At 43.6% G+C, this 24,418-nt stretch overlaps 1 protein-coding gene across 3 annotated transcripts in view; it reads left to right on the top strand.

Moving 5' to 3' along the window:
- The window catches only part of CFAP221 (cilia and flagella associated protein 221), an 81,543-nt gene that overhangs the window by 19,569 nt on the left and 37,556 nt on the right, over positions 1-24,418 (top strand). For all 3 annotated transcript variants that reach the window (XM_047722592.1, XM_047722590.1, XM_047722591.1), the window contains exons 7-8: positions 8,121-8,224; positions 22,077-22,236. In XM_047722592.1, coding sequence (XP_047578548.1) covers positions 8,121-8,224; positions 22,077-22,236 — 264 coding nt within the window. The remainder of the gene's footprint in view (positions 1-8,120; positions 8,225-22,076; positions 22,237-24,418) is intronic.

Here is a 24,418-nt window from a genome sequence, read left to right on the forward strand (position 1 = left end):
ATGCAGTTAGCGTGTGGCTCCTTGTGCCCCCTATTTTAAAAGAAGAAAAAGCCAGCAGTAGTTTTTAGTGTATCCTCTTATCTCCAAATAAATGCTGTATTTTTCTCAATAAAAGAAGAAATCAGCCTGCAGGAGGCTTTCTTCTACCCTCACATCACAATTCAGTTGCTTCCTTTCCCTTGAACGTGACTTTCTTCCTGATGACAGATGTCCCTATTCTCTGGTCTTAGCCATGGGCCCTGCTGTGACTCAAAGGAGCCACTCATGAATTTCACTCCTTACTCCATCTTATCCCACATTATCTGCAACTCAAGTGAGTTGTGAGGTGCTGTTTTTCTAATATGTATTATTTATAATACATATTAGAAATAATTATTTTTATGAACGAAATAAAAATTATTTCATTTTTAAGTGAAGTTAATGTTTAGTTTTTGGGTTTTTTTTTTAAGATTTTATTTATTTATTTGACAGAGAGAGAGAGATCACAAATAGGCAGAGAGGCAGGCAGTGGGGTGGGGAGCAGGCTCCATGCTGAGCAGAGAGCCCGATGCGGGGCTCGATCCCAGGACCCTGAGATCATGACCTGAGCCAAAGGCAGAGGCTTAACCCACTGAGCCACCCAGGCACCCCTGACGTTTAGTTTTTCAAAGCTATTTTATATTGTATGAAAACATTCATATGAGGTACTTGGAGTAGTCAAATTCAGAGACAGAAAGTAGAAGGTTTGGGGGTTGCCAGGGGCTAGGGGTATTGGGGGAAGGGGAGTTGGCGTTACTAGGGACAGTTTCACTTTTGCAAGATGAAAAGAGCTCTGGAGAAGGAGGGTGGGGATAGTTGCACACCAGTGTGAATGGTTTGATACCACTAAACTGTATACTAAAAAATAGTTAAAATGGTAAATTTTATGTTATGTATGTGTTACCATATTTTGTTAAAGGGGTTTTTAAAAAGTATATATGTGAATAGGGCATGTATTATCTCTGCAGAGAGCAAGCATGTCACAGTCACCTCTAACTTTCTGAATTCAGTTTTATTCCAGCCCCTAGAGAAATGCCTTACCTTCTTTTACCAAGAATGCAGAGGTGACCCCTTTAATTCTGGTTGTTCCCTGGGGTTCCACCTTTTCCTAAACTACAGAGGCCTGAGGGAAGGCAGGGAGTGGGGAGTTTTAGCAACAAGGAGGACTAAGCAATTAGATTGAGAAAAGAGTTGAACCAGAGGCAAGAAAGGCGCTCAAAGGCCAGGCCAGCAAGAGACAGATGTCGACCCTCCCTGAATCTTTGACTACTTCTTGCTCTTTACCTCCAATACTGGTCTAAGCTTAGGCTAAAATGAGGGTAGTGTTTAATTCTCTCAGTGTAAAAAATAAGTAAATGCCTGTTACTTGAACATTTCTTTATGTAAATCTCTGTTTGTCTTTATTTGACTATATCGTTAAAGATCGTGGGTCCCCTCTGCTTCTCGTTTGAGGCTCGAATCCCGGTGAGATTAATTGTGTCTTTGAAAATAAGATAAGCAGCACATGAAAGTTCATAAGAACATAAATTATCTTAGATAAAAGGGCACACTTTGAAATTTGAAACGTAATTTACCCTCAACTCTTTATATCTTTTCAAATCATTGCCTGTTTAGGGGGTTGGAGGTCTGGCTTATCAGGCAACTAATCATTTTGTCTGATTGCTTTCTGGTTTTGGGGTCACATTCTGGATACAACAATTTACATCCACAGCTTAAAGCAAAACAACGAGTCAGCCCCCAGATTTCTTCCTTTGTCTCTATGCACGTAGCAGTGCTTGAAGGGAGGTTGGTAACATTTGAGAACAGGCCTTGGGATTTTCTAGGCTTTTCTTGCTTGTGGGATAATTAAAGGAAAGGCCTTCTAAAAAGCTCAACAAATAAGCACAGAGGGCTCAGTTTCAAAGAGAATGTCAATAAAGGAGAAGACTAGTGCAAACAATGAGATGTCATTAGCTATTCCTTTAGAGACCAAAGAGAGGTAATGAAATATAGCAGTGAACAGCTCAGGTTCTGGGGTCCCGCCTTTAATTTCCACTCATCTCTTATGAACTGCTTGCTTTTGGACTACCCTGTGGGTCAGTTCACTTATCCATAAAATGGGCATAGTAATAGTACATATCAAGCGTCAGGAGGGTTAACCAAAATACAAGCCTAGTGGTGACTGGTACCTATGAAGGGCTAGTACCAAAAAAAAAAAAAAAAAAAAAAAAAAAGGAGAAGGGCTTTAAAGTTGCCAAATTAAGGTTGCAACTAGAAATGGGGGATAAGGTGGTCATTTACTGAAGAAGAAACAAGACAGAGAGAATGCCACTTGGGTCCATTTTCTATTGCTTTGTAACAAACCACCCTAGAAGGTAATGGTTTAAAAGAACAGCGATCCCTCGTTTTGTTTGTGCGTGAACCACGTGGAGAAGCTCATCAATGTGTGTGTGGGGGGGGGGCCTGCCAGATCCACTTTCCAAGATGCTGCACTCATGTGCTGGGTGTTATCTGGGTCCTCAGCCAGACCAAGGTTCTCTCCCCAGGCTGCCTGGGCTTTCTTACAACACGGGCAATACGTTGCAGAGTGAGCCTTTTCTTAGACTTGGCCTCAGGAAAGGAGTACAGCATCCTTTCCAACACATTCTGGCAATTGGAGCCCAGATTGCAGGGAAGAAGACCTAGACCCCCCTGTCAATGGAAGGAGTGTGGGAAGAGTTCACAGAGTTGTTTTAAAGCTGCTACAGCGTGTGATCCCAAAGCGTGCCCAGATGTAATTTTTTCATGAGTCTCCTGTACATTTGCAAGGGAAAGACTGTGACATGGATACACTGTTGCTGCCCACATCTTTGGATCTAACCATGATCCTTCATCAGTGAGCACTTGACAGAGCAAAAGTCCTATAAAATTGACATGTGACAGTCAATGTTATAGTTTAAATTATTCATACGTCTCCGTGATAGTTTAAATTATTCACACGTCTCCGTGGGGAGACCTCCCTTTATCTTGAGTTTGTGTCCCTCAGATTTTTATGTAGGCATCACAGCTAATGAGTGGTTAATTTACTGTGCGGTCTGAGTCCAGCATCTTGTCATAAGTTAGCATTAGTCATACTGCTGTCAGTTAACCTGCATTCTCCCCAAAGGAGTCAGATCCGGTATATGGCAAAGTGCTTCCTCCCCCTCTTTGCATACTGAGATTTTGGAATTAAGGAGGAAATCTGATTTTATGTTATCTACAAATTCACGAGATCATTCCTTCTCTCAAAAAAGGCTTGATTAGCTTCTTGACAAATATAATGTTAAATTTTAGAATGAATGATAAAAATAACATCAGACTAAGGTAAAAACAAATGTTATATAATTAACTGGAAACCCGTGGGATATTTGACCCTTACTAGCATGCATTTAGAGAAGGGTGAAGGAAAAAATTTGAATTTATATTGTTATTTTATAATATCTAATTTCCGTAAGTCAAATGTTTACTCTCTTCTAATAGGCACACAACTTGTATATAATCATGATATAAGTCTAGTATTTAAAAGGTTTGGGTTGGGGGCACCTGGGTGACTCAGTGGATTAAGCATCAGCCTTTCACTCAGGTCTTGATTGCAGGGTTTCGAGATTGAGCCCCGCATCGGGTTCTCTGCTCAGCAGGTGTCTGCTTCCCTCTTTCCCTCTGCCTCCCCCCCCCCCCCCACTTATGCGCTCTCTCTCTCTCAACTGAGTAAATAAAATCTTTTAAAAAGAAAAACTATGAGAGCACCTGGGTGGCTCAGTCAGTTAAATGTCTGCCTTTGGTTCAGATCATGATCTCAGGGTCTTGGGATCGAGCCCTGGGTCAGGCTCTCTGCTCAGCTGGGAGTCTGCTTCTTTCTCTCCTTCTGCCTACCTGCTTGGGCTCTCTCTCTCTCTCTTTGTCAAATAAATAAGTAAAATCTTTAAAAAATGTATTTAAAAGATTTGGGTTGGGAGGCACCTGGCTGGTTCATTTGGTGGAACATGTGACTCTTGATCTCAAGGTTGTGTTTGAGCCCCATGTTGGCTGTAGAGATTACATTAAAAAAATTTCAAAAATAAAATAAATGTGATGTAGTGAGCACTGGAGATTATGTAAGACGTGTGAATCTCTGAAGTCTATCTCTGACACTAATAATACACTATATGTTAATTAATTTAATTTAAGATAAAAAATAGTAAAAGAATAAGTAAAAGTTTTGGGTTGGATTTTATTCAAAATAGGGAATAATTCTTTTAAAGTATTGGGTATATTTTTATACATCATTTTAAAGTACTTCATTTTTTTTTTTTTAAGATTTTATTTATTTATTTGACAGACAGAGATCACAAGTAGGCAGAGAGGCAGACAGAGAGAGAGGGGGAAGCAGGCTCTCCACCGAGCAGAGAGCCCGATGCGGGGCTCGATCCCAGGACCCTGAGATCATGACCTGAGCTGAAGGCAGAGGCTTAACCCACTGAGCCACCCAGGCGCCCCTAAAGTATTTCATATTTATACATGACCTTAGCGTAACTGATAAAATGTTTAAATAATAAAGTAATGAGGATAAAAGTTGTGGTTAACTTCAAAAATACCAGCTTCTGTATGCTTTTGATATTTCGATTGGCTGCTTCCTATAAGTTAGAGGAACTCAGGGTACTGTTTGTGTCTCAGGAACCATAGGCGTAAGATGTGTATATTCATGTTTCTTCAGTATAAATCACTTTTAATGGTAATTAACAAGGGTATTTAGAATCTCTAAGTCCCCTTAGAATCTAATGGGATTCTGTTTTTTTCAAATATGAAAAATTTCTAAATAAACTAACCTTTATATTTGTCAAAATTCCTTGGGACCCAAATTCATCTAGACTGTGCTTGATTCGCAATTATGGCCGTCATCCTTGCTGATTCGGCACCGGTAATAACAAGCTGCAGTAATGAAAGCAAATCTGTGTTACTTGCACTGCTGTGTCTCCTTCTGAATCAGGTTACTTGGAATTCTGTGCCTTTAGGGAATCGTTTGTTTTTGCAGATTGGTTAATGCATCAGGAACTTGGCTTCACGTAATCATCGCTAAACAAATATCCTGACACCTTTTCTATGGGAATTATCAGAGCTCTAAAATTAGTTTAAAATTGGGCATATATAAAAAGTCCCAGCAGTATTTTTTTGGTTTTAGTTCAGGAACATGCAAACATGCAGCTCTTAGTAGAACAATCTTGAGCAGCCAATTTGACCTCGCCAGGCAGCTCTGAGCAGATCACTGGGGTTACCAACCCAAGCACCATCCGGCTCATGTGGCTGTGAGTCATGAGTCATTGGCCTGATCTTCAGGGACTGTGTCTGAGCCATTTAGACTTCACATTGACCACCTGGAGAGCATTTTGGCCATAGCTAGTAAAGTTGATCATTTTACTTTACTACTACCCAGCAATTCCATTCCTGGGGTATACCCGGAGTAGCTCTGGTACTGAGGCACAAGGAACCCCAAGCGAGGATTGTCATTGCCACGTCACAATAGTGAAAAAGTGCAAATAACCTAAATGTCCTTCAGCAAGAGAATAGGTAAGTGGGAATGAGATAGTCATGGAATGGAATATTCATCACTAGTGACATGAATGAACAGTACTTCATGTGTCATGGATAAGAATCATATATCATGGGGATACCTGGGTGGCTCATTCTGTTGAGTGTCTGCCTTGGGCTTATTTAGGTCATGATCCCAGGGTCCTGGGATCAAGTCCCACTTCTGGCTCCTTGCTCACTGGAGAGCCTGCTTCTCCTTCTGCCTGCTGCTCCCCCTGCTTGTGTTCTATCTGTCTCTGTCTCTGTCTCTGTCTCTCTCTGACATATAAATAAATAAAATCTTTTTAAAAAATTGTATATCATGGATAAATATCAGACAGATAGCACTGAACAACATTAGCAAGTTTTAGAATGATATTGTTGAAAACAATGTAGATTTTGTCAGTACCTACATGTGTAATGGTATTATAAAAATGCATGGGAATGATGGACAGTGGAGACAGGGTAGGGGTCAGTATGGGGAGGGACAAAGTGGAGGAAGGGGAGAGGTGTACAGGGAGTTTCAAGTGTTTGGCAATGTTTTATTTTTAAACGCTTTTAACATGTTCACTCATTCATTTATTTATTTATTTTAAACATTTTTTAAATTTAATTTTATTTTTTCAGTGTTCCAGGATTCATTGTTTATGCACCTCACCCAGTGCTCCATGCAATACGTGCCCTCCTTAATACCTACCACTAGGCTAACCCATCCCCCCACAAAACCCCTCAGTTTGTTTCTCAGAGTCCACAGTCTCTCATGGTTTGTCTCCCCCTCCAATTTCCCCCAACTTACTTCTCCTCTCCATCTCCCCATGTCTTCCATGTTATTCCTTATGCTCCACAAGTAAGTGAAACCATATGATGATTGACTCTCTCTGCTTGACTTATTTCACTCAGCATAATCTCCTTCAGTCCTGTGCATGTTGATACAAAAGTTGGGTATTCATCCTTTCCGATGGCTGTGTAATATTCCATTGTATATATGGACCATATCTTCTTCATCCATAAACATTTTTAAACACTTAAACATTTTTGGTTTACCCAAAGCAGATTTGAGAGCTTGGTAGTGGATAAAGGGATCTCTATTATATTACTCTCTATATCTTTCTTTCTTTATATTCAGAATAGTCCACAAATTTTAAAAAGGTAGTGAATTTAAAGCCAAATAAAAATGCTCTTGGCATAATTTTTAAAACCACATTTGACCTATACCATATCCCCAGAATTACTATGGAAAAAGAGTTATTTTACTTTGTTCCAACAAATACTTGTTGAATGTCCAGCAGATGCAGGGTTCTGGAATTTTGTTGAGGTCAGGCTGGAGAAGCAAGCAGACTCAGCTCTGCCTTCATAGGACTCAGTCTCCCAGGTAGACAGGTGTGGGACAGGTAAGGAAGCAGGTCCTTGTGGGAAAAGTCCCCGAGACAGACAAGGTCAGGATGGGCACCACCCAGAAGACAGCATGCTAGCTGGCCTGATAGTTCTACTCAGCCCGATTGTAGTCTCAGTCTCCCACACAGACTGGGAAATGGGAGGGAGAAGGGTTGGCAGGAAGGCTCTCACTGAAAGGTCAAGAGGTGGAGACCAACCGCTGGGCAGGAGGACAAGATGGGCTGTGAGGGTGCAGGAGTTACGAGGTAGAGAAGGGAGGAGGCAGAAGGAAATACAGGGATAGAGGGCAGGGCTGAGCTCTATGTTCAGCTGCTGAAAGAGGCTGGATCACCTACCACCCCAGCTCCATATCTGTGGGGAGGCCAAGTGCTAGAAGCTCAGCTTCTCCATGCCTCGCTCACCGCAAACTCTGGCCCACCTGGGCTTGGGCTGATAGTAGGAGAAGACATGATGAGAAGCTCAGGGCCCTCTGAGCAACGGCCCAACTATAGCAGCTCCTGCAGTACCATAAGGGACAACCTCAAGCACACTCAGAAGTCGGACTAGTCTTGGTGAGGGAGCATTTCTGGGTCCTCTGCTGCTTGTTGGCCTTCTTACCAAATAAGAAGTCTCTGGCACATTTCAGTCCAACACAACTGGAAGGGTGGTTTCTTCAGCGCCGTCTAGGTCCAAGCTCCGTAAAGGCCTGGGGCTTCCCAGGCTTCTCTGTGTCAAGCCTGCTCATGCCGTGTTCCCTAGGTTCCCTGGGGCCCATTGGGTGGCAGAGAAGCCCTTTCCCTGTAACTGTGGGTGTCCACAGAAAGAACCTGACAGTACTCAAGAAGCAGCATGGACAGAGGTATTTGAGTGCAGAAACTGGGCCCACTTGACCTGCCTTGAAGCCCACTTCTGCCATGAACTAGCTGGGTCACCTTGGGCAGGACACTTACCCTTTCTGGTGCTTTGTTTGCCTTGTCTGTAAGTGGGGATGATCACAACACCATCTCACGGGATTCAAGGAGTTAATGTTTGGGACATGTGTGTGACGGGAGGCACCCAGGAGTTACTCTAGCTGCTGTGTCAACCTTCACTGTTGTGGTTGTTTATTATGTAACTTGAGTGTCTATTCCTTGCGATCAAAAAAACTCATTATCAAGAAAACTTTTTTTTCCTTTTTTTGTTTACAGCAAAAAATATGTTATCCCTTTGCAGTGCAGCTGCCCTGTCGATTTCGAGTTTCATATCACTTTGATTCAGTCTCATGAAGCCTTTACTATTGATCCAATATCAGGTAAGGGGAGTCAAGATTTCAAGTTTCTAATTTCCTTAGGGTTCTCAGATCAAAGGGATTTGGAGAGTTGGTCTCAAGGTCTAAAAGAGAATAAGCTACACTTGAACATGGTATCTTCACATGTGTAACAGTAACAGATTTGACGTGTCTGACATATTGTAAATTGGGATTGGACACGTGAGAATGAGGACACTTTGGGATCATTTGTATTGTGCAGATAATTTATAACAGTGTCCAAGTAAATTTCTTCCAAGATCAAAACTTGACATCGGAAGTTAATCCTTTCCTCTTCTAATTTTGGCCCTTGGTTTATCCTTGGAGTATCCGTTTCACTCAATTTCTGATAAAATGGGAATTGCATCTCTTACCAAGCTTTTGGGATGTTATTGAAGGCTGTCATGAATTTACTACACACATGGTGTGGACAATCTGCCTTTTCCTGCCCCAAAGGGCATAGATCTTTGTTCTGCTCAGAACTTTTGAAAGAAAAATCTCCTCTAAAGCAATTACTGCTTCCAGTTTCTGTCTCTTTTGATGTTTGGGTGTGGGCTTTAAATATCCGTCCACAGTGTTCTGCTGTGAACACTAAAATAGCTTTATTCTTGAATGTCTGGGTATCCACTAATCTCCTGATTTTGAGTGCATATATGAGTGTTCAAAGCAGAAATTTTGAATAACTTCTAAATTATGAGATGTATATAGATTATTTCCTAGAGAACCAGGATCAATTCTAAGATTTCTGAAATGCAATGTAGCTTACTATTTATATTGCAAAAAGCAAAACAAAAACAGTACTTGATTCTCTTTCTGGAGAGAAGCTTTATTACTTTTAGGCTTTAAAGAGCAGAGAGAATAAGTGGTTACCAAAATTATACTAAACAAGATTATATTTCTGCTTTTAATTATAGTCGGTGTTCTTGCTGTAGGCCTTTTGGTAGAATAATAATAGTAGCACTTACTTAGTGACTGTTATGTGCCAGGCACTGTTCCAGGTGACAGATATAGATATATTTGATATATGTTGAAGTACCTGTATATTTAATCTAACCACAACCATGTAAGGTTGGTATAATTATTATTTCCAATTTATGGACATAGAAATGAAGCACCAGGGACACTCGGGAGTAAGAGGCAGAGGTAGGATTTGAAACCAGTGATTCTGGTTCGGAAGCTGGTGCACTGCCTCATAAAATACAAACTGAATTTCCACCTTCACTCTGAAGAGGTTATAAGAATTTGACCGTTGATGGGGGATGCCTGGGTGGCTCAGTCATTAAGCAACTGCCTTTGGCTCAGGTCATGATCCCAGGGTCCTGGGTCTGAGCCCCATATCGGGCTCTCTGTTCGGCAGGAAGCCTGCTTCTCCCTCTCCCACTCCCCCGCTTGTCTTTCCTTTCTCACTGGCTCTCCCTCTCTGTCAAATAAACAAATATTAAAAAAAAAAAAAAAAAAAAAAAAGAAAGAATTTGACCTATGAGGTAAGTTGGTAAAGTGAACTAGCTCCTGTGATCTTAGTCTAGACTCTACTTGAGAGATGACAGCAAGACAGAGGAGGGACTCCTGTCCCTCCCTGGGCCATCAGACCACACTGGACCTCTGGGAATGTCCCTGAAAGCCAGGTGCTAAGACAGATCCAGATAAACCGGGGAAAGAGCATCAGGTCAGTGTAGGAATGGGGAGAAGAAAAAGGCACTGGAGACAGGCCAGCTGTGTCAGTAACAAGAATCACTATGGTGTAGGGGCACCTGGGTGGCTCAGTCAATTAAGTGTCTGCCTTCAGTTCCGGTCGTGATCCCGGAGTTCCAAGATCGATCCCTTCATCAAGTTCCCTGTTTCTTTCTTGCTCTGCCTTTCACTCTGCTCATTCTCTCTCTCTCTCTCTCTCTCTCTCTCTTGCTCTCTCATTCTCAAATAAATAAATAAAATCTTTTAAAAAATTATTAAAAAAATAAAAAAAGAATCACTGTAGTATAAAAAGGAATGGCCTTAGGCCGGGCAGCTCCTGGTGCATCATCAGAGATGCTCAAATAGGAATTGATCTCTTATCATGTAGCTAGTTCACCATCACTGAAGACTGGTGGGAATGTTGTAGAGGGGAGTCAGAGATGGGACTTAGAGCAGGGCAGTACCCCAAGACATTGAACATTTATGACAGCTATGAAGCTAAGGGACCCATCCCTGGTAATTTGCACTTAATAGCTCTGGGAAGGGTCTGGTTTTCTGTACTGGTAGCAAGCACCTACCAGTGATCCTGATGTGGACATTGCTCAGAGTGGTGTTTGGCAATCACTAGACTAGGTTCATCTATATGATCCTGCCCCTCTTGATGGTCTGTAATTCTGTGAAACTCCATAGGCAGAAGGGAACCACCAAGATTTCTGAGCAATTGTGATAGGAGCTGTTTTTTTGAAAGGTCAGTACTGCTGCAGTGTGCAGGAGTGACTGGGGCGGGTAGAGGCAGGAGACCAGGAAATCATTGTGTTGGGAATGAAATCATGTAGGTCTTGAGAGCCTGAACTAAGCTGGTGTCAAGTGGCAAGGAAAAGGCAGGGGGAATTGGGAAGGAAGTGAGAGGTTCTTATGGCCAAGGCCTACTTCTGCAAAGAACTATGTCCCAAGATATAGAATATTAATCTACTGAAAGGGTTTTGAAACACAGCCTATTCAAAACCCAAGGCAGGTGAGAGGTGGGAGCAAGAGACAGAAATTTCCACATCACCTAGGTACTAAAGAAGTGGACAGCCGTGAGACAGAGAGGAGGTCGCCCGGGGAGTGGGTGTGGCTAGACAAGAGAGGTGGACAGAGCACTGAGCCCTGAACACATAGGCCTTCAGGGGACACTGAGGGGAATTGGGTCCGGGATAGTGATCCAAGAGGAAAATCAGAAGAGTTTGATGCAAGCGAAAGCATGAGTGAGGGAGGGAGCTAGCAAATGAATGAAAACAAATGAGAACAAACCAGGGCTTTTGAACTTTGCGGACCCCACCTTTACGATTTGAAACGTTCTGCATCATGTGGATGGCCTTGCTGATTTGGCTTTACAAAATGATCTCCTAGGCTGGACCCTTCAACCTCCTTATGAGGCTTAGTGCAGGACACTCTTTTGGGCAAATATTAGTAACTGATTATCTAAAGGCCATGGAGACATGCGTGGTCCATGGGATTATACAGCAACATCTTCTCTAGGAACTAGAAGCATCATTTATTCATGCCTTCCAGGCATTCTGTGCTCAGGCTTGCCAAATGAAAAAATTTGAATAGGATAATTCCACTTATAAGATATGACTCTGACATAGGGCCCCCAACTTTAACTCAATAGGCCATTTGCCCACTGGGCATCCTTAGGATTCATGTGTGCCCTAGAGCTGCCAGAAGCTGGCTCCAGTGATGGGGCCAAGATCTTTCTGAAATTGGGGAAAAGAAGTAAAGGATTTTGTGAGCTTTATATTGCTGACAAGAAATCATATACAATTAAAACATCAAGAACGCTCTGTCAATAATTTTGGAAGAGCCAGCGATACATGACTTTGGCCAAGATTTTATTAGTGTTGGAGAAGAGCCAAATGCCAGAAAAAAATGGTAGAACTTGTTTACTTTTGACCACTTTGAGATCCTGGCCATTTGCTTGGTGTCACATACATCAAGAAGAATGCATGCAATTCATATCAATGGCAAATTGTAGCCTAAAATGGCTAGTTAAGTGTTCCTGAGGACTATTGGCCAGAGTTCTTATGGAAAGTCTTAATACTTATGTTCTCTTTTATCCCCCCAATTATGAGGACTAGATCAGCCATTATAAATAATTTTATATTTTGCATTTTCTTATGAAATGCAAATTTATGACCATTTTATATTGATTTGGGAGTAATCCTAGAACCTGTGGCCTTGCTTTGGACCCAGACTGCTTTTTGGTTATAAGCATTACCTGTAGGCCCAGGTCCACCAAAGGAGTTTCCCTTCCCCTGAGATGAGCACTATGACACTGTAAACACTGAACCCTACCCATCAAAGTCCAAGGCACCTTTGTATACCTCCTATTCTGGGTTGGGGGGAGGTATAGGGACTTGACCTAGTCCAATCATGTGATCTCAGTTGGATTCATTCATTCTCCTGCAACACCTGCCGATGTGGTGCCCGCCCCCCAGCATTTACCTCTTCAGGTTTCAAAAGAAAGTGACTGTTAACCCACTTTTTTGTCTCTTTCTTCTTCAAAGCCCCCTTCCTCCCTGACTGAGGTATTTTATCATTTAATAAGCCTCACCAACAGGGTCCAGATGCCTTTGGGCATCCATGAGCAAACTCTTTCCTTCCAGACAAGAATATGAATGGGGAAGTTTGCCCTGCTTCTCTTCCCTGCCTCACTATACACCTGTGAATGGGTGAGACCTGCAGGGGACAGGTCAGGGTTGTCAGGAGGATGGTACGACCTTTGGATCTTTGGCACACAGAAGAGGCCCCCATAAAATGTTTCTCCTTGGTGGCTAAGACCATCATGGATAGCCTCATCCCAGAAAATAGTGCTGATTATATGGCTATACAGAGAAATGGAGACATCCAGGTATGTCTTTGGCAAGTGATAGAAATGAGTGAGATATACCAGCGAAGTGCTTCTGATCACCTTCCAGTTCAGCCAATTTGAGAAAAGCCAGAGGCCATAAGCCGGGTTGGAATAGAATGCTAATGAGAAGTAAAATCAAGAGATCAGACGTTTTTATGACTTTCTAAAGCACCAAACTGAATAATGAGGAAGTGAGAACATTTAAGGACAGTTAATACACCGAATGCAAATGGGTTCCTTATGCCCCTTATTTAAGGGCATATGTAACTGATTTGCAGTAGCATACTGAAGAAAGCAGGAAAAGCTAGAGAGGCAGGTGGCGGTTCTTTACACACAGGTCCTGAAGCAGCTGTGTCACTTTGGAAGCGATGTTACATTTTGCCAGACATTAGTTATGTCCTTGACAAGTGATGGTGGTTCTACACAGAGTTGTGGGCATAATGCTAAGAATCACTCCCATTTATTAATTGTTAACCACGTGACAGGCACCGCCCCATTGCCCCCCACAACCCTACGAGGCAGGAAATAGTAGCATCATTTTTTACTGCCAATGTCGCCAAGACTCAGGGAGGCCAGATGACCTGCCCAAAGCAACAGGGTCTGTCTGACTCCAGACTCAAGTTCTCACCCCCCTCCCCTAAGCTAAAAGGGTAACAAAATGAGGACACCTTGAAATAGAGGAGAGGAAGACAAACAGAACTGTATCATAGACCAAGAGTTTAGGAAAATTCTATTTTTCGAGAGAAAAGCTAGGGAGATTAATAAGAGCTCTCCACCCAGCCTTGTATATTCTTCTTGCCTTTGGGATCCCTAGGTATCTCCTGTTTGAGATGACCATTTGATGGCCTGTCAGTCTGGGCTGGTTTGAGCTTGGTTGATCAACAGCATTCAGTGAACTTCACCCAGAGGCCAATTCCTATACCTAGACTGAGCTCTGGATCTCTCCTGCCCATCCAGGGGTACTAGCCCAGCGAGGCCCAGGGAGGGGCCAGGGATGGCTTAAGCCAACCCCTCCTCCTGCTGGAAAATCCTGTCTTCCAGGAGACTGAAAAGGAATGCCAGCTTCGCTTGCAGGAGAGCAGGCCTTTCTGGGGTTCCCTACAGGGATGGTCCGGGAAGGGTGATATGCCCCAGACCAGGCAACAGTAACAACAGAGTTAAACAAAGAAGAGCTCTGGGTGGAAAGGAGTGTGGAAGATAGGGGGTTGAGCAGACATAAATATTTCTTTAAGAAGTGGCTTTATAAAAATGAAGTATGTTATAAAAATATGTTTCATGACTTGATACTGATTGAAAAAAACAAACAGGTGAAGCCAAAGGAGTTGTTGAACTACATTGATATAAGTGATAGTCTTAAAATTTACAGCTACAAATAAGAGTATTAAAAACATCAAGAGGTCAGAGCTACTGTCTTGCATGCTTCAACTCCAGCCGGAAACATGGCGGTGCGGACAGTGGGAGGGAGCGTCCATGCTCTGTGTCTCTCTCCCTCCTTAATGGCTTCACCTTCTGTAAGTTTATCTTCCCTTTTCTGAGCTGATAGCGTTTGCATTCTGTCTTGTGACCAGAAATGCCACAGTTACTTCGTTTCTATTTCAGTGGAACCCGGGTGTCCACCTCCATTCTTTGATCCACTTTTCCTCCATTCTAAGTTCTTTAGGTCCTTTCTTCCCCTGGCTTGTCTGGAATGTGAAACCAGCAGCTTGTTAACCAGAGGTTCCTGGAGGCTACATACCGAGAATGCTTGCATGTTTGACCATGTCTCTACAGCCTGTCATCTTGAAGGACAACCTGACTGGGTCGAAGAGTCTTGGTTTACCAAGACTGTTGGCCTCAGAACTTTGTAGACATTACCCAAGTGCCCCTTGCTTTGAGAATTTGTTGGGAAGTCAGAGGCTGGCCAGAATCTTTACCTGCCCAAGGTGAATTCTGGATGCCCTTGGGATTCTCTTTGTTTTTGTGTTTGTTTCAGTCTTGAGGTTAAGTAATCTGCCAGGCGTTTCTCTGTATCATTTGTTTTCCTTGAATGTGGTATATCCTTTTGATCTGAAGAAAAAGGACTTTGGTTATTTTAGGAAATTTTTCAACTATTAAAACTAAGTATTTTAATCTATTTGCTTTGTTCTCTTGTTCAGGAACATAAATTATGTGTATGTGTTGGTCACCCTTTGCCCTTGGTATCTGTTATCTTCCTTAACATAATTGAATTTTGTGGGGATTCCTCATTCCTTTCTGCCATGGCTCTACCCATGTGTCCATGCGTGTACATTGTGTATGTGTGTGTGTTTTGTTGTTCCTTCTCATGCAGTGTCTACTTCAGTGACCCTTCCATTTCCTTTTTCTGTGTGTCTCCCAAACCCACCAACTCTCTTTATCTCCTTCTAGTATGTTCCACCATCACTTCCTTGAACCTAGTAACTCTCGCTGTGGGAGGGTCAGGCTGTCTGTCATTTCTTTAAGACTTTGGTGAACCACCTGAGTTCTGAGGTCATCCCTCTTGTGATGTTCTTGTGTGTTCTTCACCTGCTTTTGCTTATGTCCCTTTCCTTCTTCAAAGCATATTCATTCTTGAATGTACAGTTTTCATGCATAATACCTGTGTTGGTTCTACTCAGCATTTTATTCAGCTTTGAGTAGGGCCTGCTGCCAAAAGAAGAATAAAGTGGGAAAGGAATTATGATGATGAAAATAATTATAGTAGTATCTAAGGCTTGCATGGCCCTTACCCTGTGCCAGACCCCAGCACCGCTCCTATCATACTCCCAATCACACTCATCAGGCGACGCTATGAGTAGGTCCGCTTTGCAGGTGAGGAACCGGAGGCATGGGGTAGTTTAAGTGGGTTGTCCAAGGGCTGAGCTAGGATTGGAAGCCAGGGTCTGGCCACAGTCCGTGGGCTCCCACATCCTGACAGAAAACCTCCTGGTGCTGCCCTGGGCTCACGAAAGCCAGGTGGATCATCTGTGCTGCGCACTACCATCGTGGGGTTGCCTGCTCCCCTCTGTCCCCATCAAGTCACCTCCAGCCTCCGGGTCCTGGGTCTAAGACAATAGAAATGTCAGGGCAAGGTAAATACTTCTTCAGCTCCCTCCCTGCTATTCTAGGATGCTGAGGTCTGGTCTCTTCTGTCCTCATCCCCCCTTCTCCAGGTCCCAGCCACATTCCCTGTTTTGCCACTTTAATCAAAGAGGAGGTAGATGTATTTTTTTCATGGCTGTTCCCCTTCCCCTTTGGGAAACCAGTTGCCTTCCTGGCTCTCTGCTCATTCCCACACCTTACTATACAGTATTTGGGGAGCATCTGCTTTTTCAGGCTTTGGAAGTATAGTCATTTCCCTGGTTTAACAGAAGATTTTCCTTCTCTTCCATTTTGCACAATTTTTTCTTGTTTTGGTGAGTTTGACAGGAGGGTAGTCAAGGGCAAATGGCTTCACTTGACCATCTTTTACCAGAAATGCTGCTGGGTTGAATCCTGTCCTGTGGCCCCACATTGGCATTTATTCTAGAACTAAGCACTCAGTGCCTGCTGTCCATCAAGTGCTGTGATAGGCGCTGGGCTGCCCAGGTAGCAAGACAGACTTGCCCCCGGATCTGACATCCCAGTATGGCGGAGAGACACAGGCACCCAGAGAGGACATTGCCCAGGGTAGAAATGGTTGTGACAGTGGGGGATGGGACCAGGTGACTGCTGTCATCCAGCAGTCAGGAGCTAGGAAAAAGGGTTTCAAGCAGAGGAAGTCCCCAATGCCATCAGGTTGGAACAGGCTTGTCGGGGTCACGTTTGAGGGAAGTCCCAAAGCCCAGAGTGTCTGGACCGTGCGCCCAAGGGGAAGAGGGCATGCCCCAAGGGAGACCAAGTTGGAGAGGCCTCAGGGACCTGAGGAGGGTAGGAGTTAGGGTTTGGTTCTGAGCTGGGAGGGAGACAGGAGAGGGTTCTCAGCAGGGGGTGGTGGCTTGACCTCATTATGCTTCTGAGGGGGGACTGGGTTGGAGTAGTACAAACGGGGAGCTGACTGTCCCCTTAGGAAGGAAGCCCAGGTTGGCCCGGATGGGTGCCGGCCATGGAAATGACAAATGGTGGCATGGACAGGCTTTGCTGAAGGGTTGGTGAGGCTGGGGACGTGGTCAGGGGGAGGCTCCTGGTGTCCCTGTGAGCGATGGGAGAAGGCAGGTGCTGTGCGAGGTGCTTCAGGCAGCTCATGAATTCAGCCAGAAGCATCCCCATGCAGTCTCTCTGGCCTCCCTGAGCTGTCTTTGCGCTGCTGGACAGCGCCCAGGAGAGGGGCGTCGTTAATACATGAGGTGGCACTCCCAGCTCCCGGTCAGCAGGTTACAAGCTGGACAGAAAATGAGTTGCCGGGCTAGCCTGGCTCTCCCCAGCGTCCTTCTACTCAGACTGCTTGCTCTGCAGCTTCCCACTAGCATAAGCAGGGCCCCCAGGCTGTCTGCTCCTGCTCCTCATGTCAATGCATTTTGGGTATTTGGTGGACAGGGAGGAAAAGGGAGATCCCAAAAGACTCCATTTTACTAAATATTTCTGGTTTCAGTCACCAAGGCTAGCTGGAGGGAAGGGGATTAAAGATTAAAATAAGCACTGAGAGGAACACCTGGCTGGCTCAGTCGGTCACCATCTCGATGTGATGAGATGGACCCCCCTCCACCCACCCCCCTTCCCCACCCCTGTGTCAGCTTTGCACTCAGCACAGAGTCTGCTGCAGGTTCTCTGCCCCTCCCCCCACTCTTGCATGCGCAAACACTCTCTCTCAAATAAATATATTCTTTAATAAAGTGAGTGCTGAAGTAATTAACAGTATCTGTTGTGGCTTAGCAAGTTGGTCCTTCCCAGGGAAACCTAGAAATGAACTGGTAACTGAAAGTCTTGGGACTCATATTTTAGCCCTTACCAGAAAGTCTGAGGACTCAGTTTTTTTTTTTTTTTTTTTTTTTTTTTTTTTTTTTTTTTTTTTGAGAAAGAGAGCATGCATGTGTGCACTCATGAGCCAGGTGGGAGGGGGTATTTGGGGGACGGGACTTGGGGGATTGAGGGGATAGATTAAGGAGAGGCTTAACTGATTGAGTCACCCAGGCCCCCCATAGCTTAAATTTTAAAGCTGACCTTTCCAGAGGCAGCTCAGTCCTTGTTTCTTGACTTGTAGAATCACCTGCTTTTGGGAAACTCATCTCAGAGGCTTGGCATCATGAGGCAATTGCGTCTTCCTTCTTTAACACTCAAATGGGTCAGGTGCAGCTAACCCTTGACAACACAGGTTTGAGTCATGCAGGTCCACTTCTATTCAGATTTTTTTCAATAAGTACAGCATGACTATAAATGTATTCTCTCTTCCTTATGATTTTCTTTATATTTTCTTTTCTCTGACTTGCTTTATGGTACGAATATAGCATATAACACATAGAACATACATACAAATGTGTGTTGTTTGTTATTGGTACGACTTCGGATAAACAGTAGGCTTTTCATTGTTAAGTTTTGGGGGGAGGCAAAAGTTACATACAGATGTTCGACTTCATAGGAGGTCATTGCCTCTAACCCTCATGTTGTTCCGTAGTCAACTGTGTAAGTTTTCCCAAGAACTATTTCCTCTTCCTGACATTTTATTTTATTTATTTTTTCAAGATTTATTGGGGGGGAGGGGCAGAGGGAGAGGGAGAGAGAGAATCTCCAGCAGACCCCCCCCCCCCACTGAGGCAGAGCCTGATGTGGGGCTTGAAGTGAGGCTCAATCCTAGGACCCTGAGATCACAGCTTGAGCAGAAATCAAGAGCCAGATGCTTAACCTGGTTTCCCTGACATTTGATTTTTAATTTTTTTTTCTTTAAATAGACTCCAAGACCAGTGTGGGGCTCCAACTCACAACCCTGAGATCAAGAGTCACACACTCCACTGACTGAGCCAGCTGGTTCCCTCTTCTTGACATACTACTAATAATATAATACACAATAAATTATTACTCATTTTACTTGGCACAAACATTGGGAAGGACACATTCATAGGGCACACACTCTGTAATAAGTACATATTATCCCAGACCTGTACATTCTTTTCTTCTTTAAACCTTGTCCCATTTTGCAGATGAGAAAACTGAGCCACAGTTAAAGTAACAAGCCAAGTCACAGAGCTCGTACAGGACCCAACAAGTCAGGGTCTTGTTGTCCGCACACCCTGGGGGTGGTGGTGGCCCGTGAGTGTCCCAGTGGGTAGTGTGTGACTCATGGTGGTGAGTCAGATGGGAGGAACGTTCTTGAAGCCCCCCAACCCCACTGTAATCCAGTGAATCCAAAACACTGAGATCATCGATAGCTTGTTCATGGACAATTTTTAAACTACACAGCTATTAAATTCCCACACAAAGCTTAGAGAGATTAAGAAATTAACCCAACAACACTCAGCTCGTAAAACCCTAAATCCTGGAAGATTAAGACCAGTACTTACTAACACTTCAAGCATGGGGCTTATAGGGCTCTGTGATAATTTAGGGAAGATGATCTGTGCTTTCTGAGGACTTCAAAGAAAAAGTTATTTTAAAAGTATAACAATATTGTAATGATGCCATATGAACATAAAAGAAGAAATGTTTAAAAAATGATTCCCCACCCCGGGCCTAACTGCCCTAACACCGTACTTTTATTTTTCCATCTCCTTTTGGTAACTGGCCATATTTATGCATACTTTACATAATTATCATCAAGGCAAAGATCCAGTGGAATTTCCCAGTCAACCATTAATCATAGCATTTTTCAGTGTCGCTACGTTTTCTTCACTATACCCATTTTATCGATAGACTAGGATTTTCTTAGGCTTTCACTGATTTCTCCGTTTTTCCTTCCTCTCTCCCTCTGCCTCGCCAGCCTCCCTGCCCTGTGACTTCACATGATCCCTGCTGATGTTAAGGGTTGCGATCCAAAATCGGCCCCAGACAAAACTGGACTGAAGCCATAAAATCGTGGTTTGGGTTTTTGGAAAGGAAGTCGTAATTTGGGGGCAGGGGAACCTTCCCACTTTTCAAATGTGACACTTTCTCTCCCTTCTCCCAGCATTAGTTTTGCCAAGCAGTAATCTGCCTCTGTGAGGCACACCTTTAAGAGCAGTTAGCCTCTGACAGCCGCAGCCAAGTTCCGTTAACAGAGCCGAGCTGATGGAAAAAGCGGTGTACCTGGTCGCCCGGGCTACGCCTCCAGTGTGCTTTAGCTATTAGCTGCAGGCTGGGAGCACTTAAAAATAAATCATCCAGGTCAAGGCAAACATTAATCCTTGCTCCAGAGCTTGTTAATTTTTTAAGTTAATGAGCTGGAGCAGAAGCACTAGAATGTTCGCAGTCTGAAGCCTCCCCCCACCAGCAAACCAGAGGTCAGGCAGTGTATTTTCTGACCTCGTGGGTGGTCGATGTCCCAAACTGTATGCAGCAGTTTCTGTTCCGCTGATCCTAGGCTGGCCCACAGAACTGAGCTCTTCTGCTGATTCGCTGTCCCCTGCAGTGAGCTCTTGGGTCACTAGTGGGTAGCATTTCAAGATTTGGACTTTTGCGGGTGCCTCGGTGGCTCGGTCAGTTAAGTGTCTGCCTTTGGCTCAGGTCCTGATCCCAGGTTCCCGGGATTGAGCCTTATCTGTCTCCCTGCTTCTCCCGCTCCTCCCTGCTTGTGCTCGCTCGCTCACTCTCTCAAATAAATGAAATCTTTAAAAAAAGAAAAAAGAAAAAGATTTGGACTTCTGCTCTCAGGAAGTTGACAAATACCTATTTCTGAAGCCCTGCACTAGGGTTCTGGGAAGGTGAACGAGCTTTGGGGCCCTGTGTCAGCTCTAGGGGCTTGCAGTCAAGTGGGAGAGCTCTAAACTTGAGAAGGCAACAGTTCAGGGGGCACATGGGTACTGCAGGGCTGACAGAAGTGTAGGGGAGTGAAGGCTTCCGGGGATGGAGAGTCAAGAGGGGTTTCATTCACTCATTCAACAAATATTTATTGAGCTGGGAACATTGTAATGGATGCTGGTAAAACTGCATTTGAGTCTAGAGTAAGGCAGATGCCAAGACAGTGATTTCGGAAAGTAGGATTAAGAAACTAAAAGAAGATCTGGAGAAAGGGCTTTCCAGACTGAGGGAATAGCAGGTGCCAAGGCCCTGAGGCAGCAGGAGCCCAGTCTGGGAAAGTTAGTGCATAGGCCCCTCTCCACCTTCAGGTCTTGGCTGCAACATCTCCTCACCAGAGAAGCCTTCTCTTTATCCTCTCTCAAATAGTACATCACGTTTCACTTGCCTCCCCCACACCCTGCTTTTTTTTTCTTGTTGGTATTCATGACATGATTTTACATTTTATAATCATTTTTGGTTTGCTTGCTTGCTGTCCCCAGCTAGAAAGTGAACTCTGTGAGATCTGGGACTTTGTTCTGTTTATTCCTATTCCTCAGGTGCCTAACATGTTGCCTGGTACAGAGTAAATGCTTAGTGAATGCTGAGATGGCCAAATGAAAGGTTCATGTGGTTGAGCATAGAGAACCGGGGAGACAGTGGTATAAATTCAGAGGACATAGATGGGAAGGAGGGAGCGCCAAGCATTTATGAGGGAGTTGTGTAAATCCTCTATAGGGACCATGCAAACAAAAGATGCACAGGGGCCTAAGAAGTCATCTAGAAGGCAAACCAAAGAGCCCTCAGTGGGAATCACAGCAAGCAGTAGCCCTTCTTCTACCTACTACATTGATCTTTCCTCTTTTCTCCCCCTCTCTCTCCTTTCCTTTCTCTCTTCTATTTTTCTTCCCATGTTTTTTGAGCACTTACTATGCTCCAAGCCCCACTGACCCCAGAGATACAAAAGAGGAACAAGACATAGTGGGATATTTGACTTCAGAAAGAGCAGTGGCCCATCCCAAAGATTTGGAAGGAAAGATTCAAATGACGCCCAAATGTAGGGAACTGAATTTTTTGGGCATAAACTTATATGTGTGTTCCTAGTTTTTCTTATAGCTTAGAGTGTAAACAATGACATCTGATAATTGGCTTAGAGATCATAGTTCTAGGAGTTCATGTCTGACTCACTAATGCTGATGGATGTGTATATATTTCTATAACTGAGAGTCAAATAATTATTATAAAGAATTAACGTAGCCATTGGCAAATAAGATCAACGTAAACATGCGAAGTCAATTCACATGGATTTAATGAAAAGGCTATATAAGAATAATAGAAGTATTTGACTAACCAGGGGAGGAGTGTGTTTGTGTGTCAACCTCTTTGTTGGGACTTTGCAGGAAAAAGAATTGTGCTGTCTCATTTCCTTCCCCTCAGGAATAATCCCGGCTAATGGGAAGGTGAACGTGACCATCAAATTCACACCATTCAAGTACGGGATTGCACAGATAAAAATGCAGCTGTGGATCTCACAGTTCAATTCTCGGCCGTATGAATGTGTCTTCACTGGAACATGCCGTCCCAACATGGCTTTACCGTATGGTTGCTTTGGAATGTCTTTGTTTCTTCCTAAAACTTTGTAAAAAAGATCTGAGTCTCCATGTCTTCCATTCTTTCTTTGTTTTGTAACAAAATGCCATCAAAAACCATACTTAAAATGATGCACTTTCAGAAAATACTCTTTAAAGTCTAACAGAAATGCATAGAATAGCTCTAGGCTTGTGGCGGTAGATGTTCCTGCCAAGAGGGAAGAGATGATCAAGAAAAGGTAGATGGAGGGATACTTGCCTTCACTGAACCCTGCTGGTTGATCATATGACCAGTTTTAACCATATGTGTGTATTATATATGTGTGCATCACATGTATGTATATCTCTGACCCTATGTATTATGGTCTTCCAAATTTTTTTCTAAGATTTATTTATTTGAGAGAGAGAGCACCTACTATGGGGAAGAGCAGAGGGAAAGGGAGAAAGACTCTTAAGCAGACTCCACGCTGAGCACAGAGCCCAACATGGGGCTCTGTCCCATGACCCTGAGATCACGACCTGAGCCAAAATCAAGAGTCAAACACTTAACTGACTGCACCACCCAGGTGCCCCCATTCTTTCAAATGTAAACCATAAGACAGGAGCAGCATAACCATTTTCAAAATTTCAGTATAACATTATAATGAACTGAGGGCCTGCTGTGTGCGGTGTCCACTGCAAAGCCCCATGGGACATGGTCCACACTCTGAAGATGCGCCAGCAGAGGGACCAAAAGAAGTCGTGGATCACAAGTGACTTCAGCATAGGGCAAAAATGAGAACATGCCACATGGGAGGTTTCGTTGGGGTTTTGTTTTTTAAGAACCCTCAGCATTCAAGTCTGTGTAAAGCTGTGAAGTGGGATTAAGTTTTACTTCACAAAATTTTTTTCCAAACCCCTATTTCTGTTTGAATGTGAGCTTGTATTTTTATATCCCTACGTACCTGGTTAAAATGGTAAGTTTTTCCCAATATGCATGATACTTATAAAAGCTGAAGGAAAACTTGTCACAGTTTTGATCCTAACCTTGGTAAATCCTTATAGATTTTTGAAAATGATAAAGAAATAGCTGGCCATTCCTTCTCTCCCCTCACACATAGATAGACCTCACATAGCACCCTCATTCGGCATATTATTATGTAGAGTAACATCCTTATATCGAAACATGAACTAATTCCATGACTCATTATGTATTTATATCATGATCTTCTTCCGAAAACTTCAAAGCAGCCTGAATCAACTGTAGGATGTTAGGGTGGCCTGCCGAACCCAAATCCTGCAGGTACTGTAGGAGAAAGAAAATCATGCCAGCAATAAACAAGTAACACTGGATATAAATAAAAGACAGTAGTAATTTTTCTGCTATTTTCTGGCCAAGAAAATGTGATTTGCCATGTCACGTCACGTGCTGCGATGTACAAATGACTTTCTTAAGGACATCACTTGAGTGGAATTTTTGCTTCCCACAGATGTGTTCTTAAAGACACAAGAGCGTTGTATGGAAGAAACACCACGCAAATGGCAGGCATCCCCTCTTTCTAAACTTTTTTTTTTTTTTGGTCACCCAGCTGGAGTTTAATATCTTATTTAGTGTACTCCTGAAGTTTACAAGGACTCCATCTCAAGACCTGCATGTCTCCCCAGACTGCAGATAGTAGTAGAAACTATGAGTTTTTTCCATGCAGGAAAAGAATTAGCCAGGCTATGGCATTCTCTGAAAAGTGTCACAGGCAGCTTCTTGTTGTTATTTTCAGAATGAAGTGTAGGAGGGACTTACTCAGGTCCCACGAGTAACTCCTTAGGAAAATGTATCACTTTCTTAGACCCCTTCATGTCCATTGTCAGCAGTCAGATCCTTTAAGGAACCTGTTCTGTTTTGTTTTTTAACAGTTTCAAAAATTTTTTGTTGTTCCCCTATATTTATAGCAGAGGTGATGTCAAAGTTCTGATGAAATATGGGTGGAGGGCCCCTGCTGGCTCCCTAACCCAGGGCCTCCACTGTGCCCACCACAGCCTGTTGGTCAATGTGTATGTCACCAAAGGCCACTTCCCTCAGGCCATTGACATTTCAGGATTCTCTTTTGTAGGCGATGTTAAGTTTGAGATGGCTGGCACGTCTCCTGTGTTGTGCAGTGGGGTCCATTCAGGAGATGTTCAGCAGATGGTTTGTGACCATCAGAATGAATGAAT

The sequence above is a fragment of the Lutra lutra genome, chromosome 3, assembly GCF_902655055.1.
Source record: "Lutra lutra chromosome 3, mLutLut1.2, whole genome shotgun sequence".
NCBI classification, from domain to species: Eukaryota; Metazoa; Chordata; class Mammalia; order Carnivora; family Mustelidae; genus Lutra; species Lutra lutra.